Raw genomic sequence first — 12,032 nt, forward strand, 5'->3', positions numbered from 1 at the left:
GCATTTAACAAAATATTGCTTTGTTCCAAGTACTAATATTTACCTATACTTTGACATCCTCTCCTTACACACATACATATAGTGTCTTATTTCTTCTTCCTCTAACCGCCTCTTCTCAAAAATTTTAAAGGAGCAGAAAAAGCAATACAAAAATAAAATAACTTAAAAGATCTAAATTGCCAGGGAACAAAAAATGCCATATATTTTCTGTTTTAATCAGAGTTAACACAAGTCACAATTAACCCAAACTGGGAAGGTAAGGCATACAAACACTATCAAGCGTTTTAGCTATTGCAGTACTTTTAGAAAAACTGGTTACAAATGAAGCTTCTTATTAGAACAGTAGCGGACGTGTCAACTAGAAGATTAAGCTGTTAATTAAGTAGCATTGCCTGGAGTTATACATGAGAACCACAGTGTTTCAACAAATCCTTCAAACCCAGTTAAGATATTATGCTTTGAATCCCTCTTTAGTAATTAATGTAGCTTTTATCTCTCATGACTTTGTATGGATTTTACCCTAAGAGGAATAAATACCCCTATGCAAGTTTATCCGTTGGTTTCTTGTGAGACAAAAACAAAAGTAATCAAAGCAAACTTTAGGCAATGCAGGCCATGTGGTAGTAGACCTGATTGGAACCTGTTATGGTCTTTCACCACACTTAAGAAATGCCTGTCCTCTACTTTTATTCTTATCTTTAATGTAGTTCTTAAAAACTCATTTAATGTATGCCATATTTATTTTTAAATTACCTGAGGATTAGCTGTATCACTACTCCCTTGGATGATCAAGCACTGACTATACTTTTTTTTTTCAAAACACACAATTTCATGCATTAGAATCATAAAATCTTTAAGCTGAAAAGGGACCACAGAAACTAGCAGATTTCTGTCCCCTTCCCACTTTGGAAATCTTCCCTTAGCCTTCACTTCTGCACCCCCTTGCTCCACGCTCCTCCTAAAAAAAAAAAAAAAACTTGAGAAAAATCTGAAGAACTAAACCTAACAACTACTGAAGAAATGTATTGTGAAAACTATATTCAAGAGAGAAAATTATTTTTAAAATAGTTCATGATATCCTGTCTCTAGGGAATCCTGTCCTGTTTATTCTTAACACATAGGTTGCTTTCTTGCTACGTATGAACTACTCAGTGACCTTAGGGGAAGGTCAGTTCAAAAATCTCATTTTACAAAAATAGATACAGTATAAATACAATATATAGTTATAAACTCTTTGGGACTTCAGGAGTCTAGGCCTATTTTAAAGATAATGTATCACTAGAATAACTGACTGGCTGAGGAAATCACTGCAGGGTTAAGTAAAAGTTAAGATTTCTGTATTTGCATTTATAATGCGAACTTAAAACTCCTATGATCTTTGGTAATATGTGCTAATTTTGATCTTATCTAGTATTTTGAGTTATTATACCAACTAATTTAAAAAGAAACAGCCTTACAAGTTTTAAACATATGTGTATTTACTATTTATTGTATGTGTGGAACTCATTTTACAGCTCTGTAGGACAATTTCATTGAATATCAATAACATAGAATTTCACTCACTTGACTAATAAGTGATGATACATCTGCTAAATTCTAATTTTTTATTTCACTAATGTAAATAATTCTTTGATTTTCTGAATCTCAACTAATAAAAATGTTCTACCATTTCCTATCTGATGAAAGGCTTGGCAGACAATGGATCATTATCTAAACAATAAATCTTAGGGATTTTGCTTTTCCCTGAAGGGAAATCAGAAAGGTTGCTCAATTTGTTTTGGGATATAAAATGACAGTGAATATTTTTGTCTCTATGGAATACTACAAATCAAGTATTTTCTCACACCAACCTGCATCACTGGCATCCAAAAGAAAAAAACTAAACCTTTTAAAAATAGCCTCAGACCAGCAAAAAGCTTTGTCTGGAGTTTTTCATATTAACGAAGTTAGCAGGAACTTTTTCTTTGTAACTTGATTCCCCTTGCAAATGGCCCTCATATATTTTTTGGAGAATCTGACTTTTACAGTTCTTAGGGCTTTCTTTAACCCTTGCTTACCCTGGCTCCCATGTCCTCCCTTTAATCTGTAGCTACCCATTCAAATGGCTCTGTCCACACACACAACAGGTGTATAAACAGTTCTTTGTCTGAGCTCAGAGCCTGTGGGGACAGCCAGATAGGACCTTGTTTAATTGTTCATCTCGTTAGCATACAGCTGACAGGCTGCTTCAACTGGGGGGGAGGGGGTAGCAGGGGAAGGCAAACCCCTAGGCCTGTTAGGTTCTAAATTTCAATTATTATGAAGAGTTCCATTTCAGAATAAAAGGCCCATTCCATTAAATGACATCATGTTGCATTTTGAATCTACGAAAGGGCCGTGCTTTTGTCGGAGCATCCAAAAAGGGACTGTTTTCATTTAATTTGGCCAATGGCTTTAACACCCACAATGGAAAAATGTTAAATCTAATTAGTTGATGAATAAGAGGTCTTGTGAATTAAGGGACAGACTGAAAAGTACTCAGTAAGAACTCCTCTCTGATTCTGAATTCTATTCTAATAATCTGTTCAATTTGTACTATTCACTGAGTACTAATGATTTAAATTAATCAGTATTAATCTACAGACTGATTAAAGGATCTGTATGTGCTATATTTTGTTTTACCTGAAGAGGGGCTTTATGCTAAAACTTAGAAGAATTCCACTTGTTATGGTTCCTTCTGGATGACATTTCCATATTATAAGCTATATAGTTTTCAAGCTTAAAAGATGCCATTTGAACAATTTTAAATTAAAAAAAAAAAGTTCCAAAACTCCTCAAAAGCACAATAATGTGGTCTTAATGAGGGCAAAAAATTTTCAGGAAATTTTAGGAAAAAACTGATTAGAAAAAGTAAAATTCAGTTAAAAATAAACGTCAGTTCTCTTGAAACCTACATACACAATCCCTGCTGTATACAAACCTATACTAATAAAATTAAATATAGTCTAAATATACAGTGAAAATTTCTACTGTATATAAACATACTAATAAAATTAAATACAGTCAAACTATAGGGCTAAAAGGATCCCCAATCTATTCTTATAAATGATAAAGCATTAATTTTGAATAAAATATTACCCTATTTGCCTGTCAAACTGTAATAACTTAATCTTAAATCTAACAGAACTAAGAAAAATACAGTTTCTCTAACTGCTTTAGGATTTAGAAAACAGACATGATATTTTAAATCATTATATACAGTAGCTTTCAATTCTACAACTGAACATTATTTCTTCTCATGCAAGGGACACATCTCCAATCACAGCTTAAACAACAAAAAAACCAAGCAATACCAAAATAATAATAATTATAATAATAATAATAATAATAATAATAATAATAATAATAATAATAATAATTAAAAGAAATGCCTGAGTTAAATTTCCTCAGGACTTATAACAAAGAAATCAAAAGACCTCCTGGTTGTAATTTTATCCTGTATCATAAATAAGGAACTTTTAAAGATGTGCATCAAGTTTTCATTAATACAAAGGCTTCTATCTAGTTTGGTTTGAAGTTGAAATCACTGTCTGAACAATAACTGAGTACTCTGTGTAAAGATAAAAGGGCTATTACACAGTTATCTCATCTGGCCGCGGTATTTTAGATACTACAGCCATAAACAGATGTTTCATACAATAACTTAATATTGCTAAAACCTCTTTGCAATGCCCAAATGAAATTCATGAGTCTCATACCTTTTCAGTTTTCCACTTAATACCAGTTATTTTTTCCTATCAACCGTTTATTTCAAGAATTTATTCTTACACTAAACATAGTCCCATGCTGACACTTCAATAGTTCACCCCTGATTTTGTGTTTTAAAATCTAAATGTTACATCAATCACATCCTAACAGTGCCTGACAAAGTCTTAAGTTTTATATTTGTATTAAGAAAATATGGAGAAACCATCAAAAACGTTGAGAGTAGGAAATAAAGGAAATAAAAATATCAACCCCATTCAAAAGTAAAAGCAAATGTTAAAACTATGGCAGCCTGGTTACACTAATTACATAAAAAGGAGTAGGAATTACCCATTTCCTAGTTTCTTTTTCTGATATAATAATCTTTAAGAAATTTAATTTTTGTGTATATTAGATAGCTAAAATATGTTAAAAGCTTTCTTTGGTTGAAATCTCAATCCTAAACTTTGGTGCAAGTCAAGTCTGTTCAGATAAAAGAAACAATATTCAGAGTTGTAAGTCTTTTGATTTTGATTCCTACTAACATATTTTTTGGCAGGTAGTAATCTTATCATGTTTGTGCGAAATATAAAAATCTTTTCCTTGGACAACTAAAACCATAACTATTTCATCTACAAATCAATACTATCAGCTGTAGATGAGCTTACTGGCATAATTTTGTTGCAACTAAAAACAATGTAAACAAGGGTTCTCAGCAACAAAGCTGTTATTTCCTCGATCAACGACACCACTTTGGTTAACCTGCCCAAGTGGACTTCACACCATAAGTAATATTGATAGCGCTGAAGGCTGGGAGCTGAGCTGTCCATGTTACTTTTATCTTGCCATCAACTCTTCTTCCACTCCCAGCGCATTCTGGCTCACCTCAAATATTCCAACTACTTCAACAAAACTTTCTAACTACTCATTAAAACAAAATAAGCAAAAAGTTAGAGGGTCCAAGAAAAAGAAAAGAACTTGCTAACCCTTAGTTCCTGCACAGGGAAGCCAATTTATATTCTAAATCGGGGATTGGTAAAGTATGCCTGTGGTCCAAAACTGGCCCCTACCTTTTTTTTTTTTAAACTAATAAAGGAGGCCCTTTTTGTAAATAAAATTTTATTAAAACACAATCACACTCATTTGTTTTCATAATGTGTATGGCTGTTTTCATGTTACAATGTCAGAGTTTAGCTGTGACAGAGATCACAGCTTGCAAAGCTGAAGATATTTACGATCTGGTCATTAACAGAAAAAGTATGCTGGTTCTTTTCTTCCAAATGCTAAGAGAGAAAGCAATATCATATTTAAAATCTGCAATTAGGACAGTGACTGCCAGTAGATGCCCATGATCAAAAGTCCATTATATCAAAAATTTTATTTAAATGTTCTGTGGAGTTCCTGAAATGGTATTTATGTTTAGAAGAATAGTTCTACTCTCTGCAGAAAAATAAATGGAATGATAAAAATTAAATAGTTTTGAAAGAAAGTGACCTCCCAAATTCTACATGGTGATACAGAATTGCTGATAAACTGTTATTTCTATAGTTACTTTGTAATTTTGGCCATGTAACCTCCATTTTTAGGAGCCTAAAAAAATACTAATTTATGTTAATATAGATGAAAAGTATATGAACTACCAGAAAGCTAAACAACACACACACACACAAAAAGTGATTCCAGAATGTAAAATTGCGCCATTTTTTAGTCATGATCAGTAGAATACATGGGACTGAGAGGGGATAATAAAAGCAGATTAACTCTTGAAGATGGCTGGTAATAGTTACAATATGTCCCCCAAATCACACACCCTCCAAGAATATGAAAAGAGCTGATTCTTCACAGGTGGGCACTGAGCATGTAAGCAAGGCTCCTGGCAGCACTGATGGAAGTCCTCAGATATGAGTAACAGTCACCAGGAGAAGAGTCTTCCTCAACAATATGCCTAAGACTCAGCTGAGATAGTCATTGGCTGACTGTAATCTTCACTTCATTCCATCCTTTGATCTTTTTGCTGAGACTGAGATCTAGTACTCACAGCTAAAAGGTTCATTTCAGAACAATGGGAGTTGAATACTGACTCACCTGACAGTGTTGGATTTTGTCAATTACTAAGTTTTGAGGGTAAGCCTGGCTGAACATCTGCATCTCTATCTCCACCAGTGATTGCATCTGGATGGGGTGGATAGAGCGGATGAAGTCCCGCAGACTTTCACCAGCTCTGTGTCCTCTAACAAGATTATAAAAACTGAAGGAAGACCTTGACAGACACACTGAGCAACAGCTTGGGCCTAGTTGCTGCGGCATTGATGCTGCTGCTCAGACTAAGCCAGACTCCTGTCTCAGAATACTTTTTTCCAGATTATTTTGAATTTTTTTCCTTTTTAAAGAATATCACTGGCAACTCTGAAGTGGGCAGCATATTCCTAGAGGATATAATGGAAGCTACTTTCTTAATTTAAAACTTCAGGGCACTATCTAAAGAAACAATTTTTCCCTCTATAAGTCCTTTAAAAATGCACTAAGTTTCAACATGGTTTTGGAGGACTGGATTTTGAAAAACCTCTTTTCTAACTCATAACCAAAGTTGGTAAAAACAAGCTCCTAAAGACGAAGTTCCATTTCATATGAATTTTACATTTAGTTGGGAGGAGCCAGAGATATATCAAATGTTGTAGCAGATAAACTGGAATAGGAGGAATGAACAATTAACAGTAAAGAATTAAAAAATGATTAAGAGGTGAAGACTAATTAGAAATGTTGTAGTTTAGACAAACAGGATTCAAATATATTGATTTTCAAGTCATTCTTCTAAGTAAAGATAAATAGCATTTCAGCAAAATAATAATTTGCTATTCTGAATTTATATTTGCAACAAACACTATCTTATACTATTAAAATTATTTTATTACACCACTAATAGTAATAATACTTCCTTACATTTCTATGAATTTAATAATTTACAATTTTCACATTAGCATATCAATAGCCACAAAAGCTAATTTAAAAGGAGCTGGAATTTTAAGATTTTTTTGATATTAAAAAACAAAAACAAAAAACTGGTTGCTAAAATATGCAGGCATCTAAAGTCACTGATGTTGCTGAAAACACTGTTCTCAGATACCAGGCAGCCTTGTTTGATGTTTACTTCAGCAGCTCCAGAATGAATATAAATGACTATCTGACATGTGAATGCGAAAATCTGGAACCAATCCTATTTTACAGAATACAAGACTCCAGCATTTGGGGCACCTAATTATTTCGATGATAGGTGAGTTTTAGCCTTGATCACATGGCTTACAGCTAGAAATCTGTTTCATAGGAGAATATGTCACAGCATGGAATGCATCTTAAAAACCATGCCATAAACATGCAAACACATGGTTTCAGTTAAACAGCAGGTTCAAAAAGAGCTTCATTCCTTTTAAACATAATTTGGATAAAAAATAATGTAAGACATTCAACATAGAATTTTTGATGTGCATGACTGTAGAATTTTACTTTCTTCCCCTTTAAAGAATTATCATGTTTTTAAAAAGATGGATTGAATTATTTTATTCTCTTCAGGGATTAATCTAAAACTGTTTCCTTTCATTGTCACTTCAATTACAGCCATTCTCAAAAGCACCCCACATTTTTTCTTAATTTAGGAATAAAGCTTAAATTTGGACCTGTGCAAAAAATACTACATTCCTTCTATTATGGAATGCTGGTTCCAAATTACAATAAACAGCTTTCCTAAACGAGAACCCTTGAAATTCAGTCCTGCTTTATTGCTTTTGCTCTTCAGACTTTCTACTCACTATTTCAAGGCAAAAACTGTTCTGCCAATTATTACTCATCTGGAAAAAAATCCCAGTTTAAGCTAAAATGATTTCTGTAGAAAGTTGCTGCATTTTGCACACAATCATAGCAGGATTTTAAGGACCAATGCTTAGCAAACAACCCTGCCTAAGACAGTAAAAGAAATTCTTAAAACCCACTCTACTTTCCTTTCAAAAAGAAGGACCCTTTCCCCCCAAAATTTAATGAAAAACATTTAGGATAATAGGCTTTAGGGGTTATTACAAAAAGGATGAGCACTATTTTACCATTGAAGCAGATCGACTGCTTGTAACAAGGCTTGATCCACCATAGTTTGAATTGAGGCTTCCAATTGGTGCATTATGGGATGGTCCCAATAAACTGTGTATATCACTGTGACCAGCAGGCAAACTGGTGGAAGGTCCCACGGCATGGTTCCGCAGCACATGGATAGCATCATCCAGCCTATCCAAACGATCTTCCATTCGAGATTGCTGTAGGGATTGAAACAAGATATGGAGGTTACTGCTGTTATCTGTTAAGTTCATTAAATTGCTATGTTTCCTACTTTGGGATATACAGAAGACAGCAAGTGAAACGCAGTATCAAGTAGCTCAAAAGCAACTACCCGCAGTACAAGTCAACAACCAAGGAAAGGATATTGCTAGACTATGCTAAACTAACAAAGCTTCAGAAGCAAATCACTGCTTCGTAAAATCAATTTATGAATCTAGCATGAGGTTATTTCTTTTAGCTTCTGTAAAAGCTGAAGGCTACTCTACTGTGCCTGATACTCAATTATAGTTGATCAAAAGACAACCTGTACTTTAACACTGATCTTTGAAATGAGGGCAGTTTGGGGAAGGGTCCTCAAATCCAACAAAGATAAGTTGTAACTTTGTTTTAAGTGAATATTTAATACCTATCTGAAATGGTGACCATATTCAAATGTGCTCTTTCACAAAACTGAGGAAGTGATAGTGTCTGTCTGTGGATACACACATGCCCCATACACAAACATATTAGATTATAAAAAAATCAAAAGCACATGCCAGTAGAGCTCTTTTAAAGAGAATCATTCTCAACAACATAAGAGAACAAAAGCCTATTCTTACATACTGTTACAAAAACAAAAATAGTCACTGTTTGATTTTAAAAGACTGGAATTTGTACAGGCTTGAAGATTTTAAATGGATAATAGGAAGTATAATTAATTGAAACACAAAAAAGGCACCATCTAAAAGAAATAGTACCTCACAGACATCCTTTAAGAAGGACATCGCATCTTGCAAATGCTCGTGAAGTTGCTGCTCAACTCGATTTTTCTGGCAAAGTCAAGACAGAACAGGAGGCAAAGCACAGGTTAAGATTAACTCCAAAAGAGATGAGGAAATAGCTGCTGTGCACGTCAGCATAACATGTTAGTAAAGTTAACGCGGGAGATCTGCAAGATCTACTTGTATTAAGGTATGAGAGGACTGGGATTTAACAGCGAAGTTATAAGGTTAGCATCCAAATAGCACACATTGCTTTTATTTGCTTGTAAAATATGTGAGAAGAAAACTTCCCCTTAATTTAAAATGTTCTGTTAGTCACAGAAAAAGAACTTCTCTATTTGCAACCTGGAGTTATGGAATGACAGCATGACTTAGCATTCCATCAAGTCATCCTTATTTTGTTTTCATAATGCTTTGTAATTCTGTGGTAAGCACAGAAAGGCAATGGTAGTTAACATCCTACCACAAAAATTCTTGATACCTAGAAAGGCTCTTTTATTCTACTGCCTTTTTGTTTAATAACATATTTGCTTGTACATATACCATACATTCTCTTTCAAAAAGAAAACATGGGAAACACTCTTCATGACAAAAATAACTGATGTACATTTAAAACATTTTATAGAAATGTAATAAACTATACATAGTATCATCATACGGGAAAGCATGAAACACCACCATTCTGCACTGCCGGACTAATTTTTTTTTACTTGCTCTGTTTTTTTTTTTTTAAAGTTTCCTTTATACATAAACTTAAAAGTATAGCTAAATTAAGCCTTAGATTTGTCAAAGAAACAAAAATCCCATTATGCTATTTTAACACCAGCTGTCCTGAGACCAGAAAGCCTGATGCCCCAAAGAACAGATGGTAAAAGGCACACCCAATGTGTCTTATATTGTTCAACTAAATCAGGCCATTTGTTAGCAAAGAATTCATGTGTAATGCTATCCTACTGTTTTTCATCATTACTCAAGATTTACTGAAGGAAAAAAAAAAAAAAGAAAAAAAAAGAACTCCACACTATTAGATAAAAGTGACCTTGTATGCTTCTCAGAGGCTCTTACCAGGGAGTGGAGTGAGTTTTCGTAGCTTGGGGATGAAGGAGCTTGCCCTCCAGGTCTGGGCCACTGACTGGTACCTGTTAAAACAAAACCCAAAAGCACCCACACATTTTGGTCAACTTAGTGATCTTGACAATGCTCTGAAGGAAAGGTAAAGATACACTGTAACTGTACATAAATTTATGCAAAAATTTCTGTTCGGCCTTTAGCATAGTATTGGTTACTTATAATATCAACACATTAAAGAAAATCCTTTCTCTTATTAGTACAACAGTGTAGGGAGATGAGAAAAAAATATACTCTTATGTTTGCATACTCTTCACATTTTGTCCAGATGTACACGTATCTTGAGAAAATGTATTTAAAAATACATAATTTAAAATTCTGTTCCTCCTCCATGGTTTTTCATAGTCTTTAGATGATGCTATTAATGACTACATTAATATTCACCTGACTTTCTACATCATAATTTGCTTAACCACCATTACCTCACTGCTGGACATTTTACTTTTATTTGGCTATTCTGAATAGTAACTGAATATCACTATATTATTAATGGTAAATATTATTGTGTTTTTTCTTTTGGGGAACATGTCTGAGAATAAACAGCACTTCTAAATTAAAAGGTATGAACATACTCATGATCCTTAATTTGTAAGGCCAGAGCTGCTTTCTAAAGGGTCATATTAACTTCTGCCTTTAGTAATGCACAAACGCACCAATTTCAAAAGACTGCAAATACATTTAGGATTATCTGCTAAAAATTTTCCTAATATAATTTACATCAAAGCACATTATATAATTTGGAAAGTATCATCATGAAAATTTTGTTATATGCTGTTTACTCTTCAACTTTAGAAAAGAAGCAACATAAAAAATGACAGAAAAAGGATACAAGTTCAGAGTAGAAAGAATTAAAAAGAAAAAAAAAAAAGAAAGAAATAAAAGGAGAAATTCATTCACGTACTGGGGCATATTTTAATGATCTTGCCACAACAGCTTTAAAAAGAAAAAGAAAACAACTGATCGAAAATCTTTCCTATTTCATGACAACGAATATGAAAATAAGTTATGTACAGAAAATAATGAAGACCATTCAATTAAACATATAGTATTGTTCTTAACAAAAGTTTCAGTGACAATATGAATTATATTAGAAATCTGAAGTTGGACAAGTTGAAGGTTTACTTAATTTGTCTTGTTTATCCCAAAATTAAGTTTTAAACTGTTCCACCTGAGCTTGTAGTTGTAGGTTAATTTGCCACATTTAGGAAGCTAACAACTTAAGGTGTATTGAAACTGTTACAGTTCACTTTGGCTGAATAAGTTACTAATTGTATTCCTATTAATCATACACATTTTACAAGTTAAAAGTTGGATATATAGATTCCTAATAACCTGGTTATATTTCACAATTAATTATATACATCCTGTTGTTATTATACACAAAATTTTAAATACTAAAATTGTAAGAAAAAAATACACATATATGTACACTTCATCAGCTAACAATTTTTTTACTTGTAAGCGTGTTACAAATTATTTTGAGGACTATTAAAGACTTCCTGCTAGACATAAAAATACAATCATACTTTTATTACACAAACTATGGACAATTTAAAATTACTCATTGAAACAGAATATTGTGGGCTAATTTTATAACTGTCAAGTAGAATTTAGCAACCTGAAAAACCCAGTAACTGACTACATGAATTCATATAAAAACAACTCAGCTAGCACTTTACAACTGATTTCAGCATTAGTGCCTTCCATGAATTCATGCAGAACTGTGAAGTTTTATGTGTGTAAGAGGTTAATCATAATCTATTTTGAAAAAGACTGTAACTTATTTTAAAGAGTATCCTTTAACGTGTAGAATATTTTATTTTCAATCATTTTGCCCCATTTGCTCTAACATCCTTGGGTGATCAGCCTGTGATAGGAGCCTGATCATCATGTTATTTCACTTGTATGGATTATTACATTAAAATAACTTTCATGTTTAAACACCTCAGAATTGTTAGAACACAACTGCTTTGCAAAACAAGCAATTTTTGTGGTTTTTCACTAGCTTGGTGTTGAGGAATGAGATGTGTGCAAAGAGTTACTCAGCTAAGAAATCACCTATATTCATTATTTTTTGATAATGATATGAAGTAACTATAC

The 12,032-nt window shown here is 33.1% G+C and overlaps 1 protein-coding gene across 10 annotated transcripts in view; it reads right to left on the reverse strand.

The window, feature by feature from the left end:
- TCF12 (transcription factor 12) overlaps positions 1-12,032 on the reverse strand; it is a 326,023-nt gene that overhangs the window by 18,454 nt on the left and 295,537 nt on the right. For 6 of the 10 annotated variants that reach the window (XM_072962350.1, XM_072962348.1, XM_072962349.1 and 3 more), the window contains 3 exons: positions 9,870-9,943; positions 8,781-8,852; positions 7,815-8,021 (listed from right to left, as the gene is read on the reverse strand). In XM_072962350.1, the coding sequence (XP_072818451.1) occupies positions 7,815-8,021; positions 8,781-8,852; positions 9,870-9,943 (353 nt within the window). The remainder of the gene's footprint in view (positions 1-7,814; positions 8,022-8,780; positions 8,853-9,869; positions 9,944-12,032) is intronic. The other 4 variants (XM_072962351.1, XM_072962352.1, XM_031672743.2 and 1 more) reach the window with 1 other exon arrangement.

This window comes from Vicugna pacos, chromosome 6 (genome assembly GCF_048564905.1).
Source record: "Vicugna pacos chromosome 6, VicPac4, whole genome shotgun sequence".
Classification (NCBI taxonomy): Eukaryota; Metazoa; Chordata; class Mammalia; order Artiodactyla; family Camelidae; genus Vicugna; species Vicugna pacos.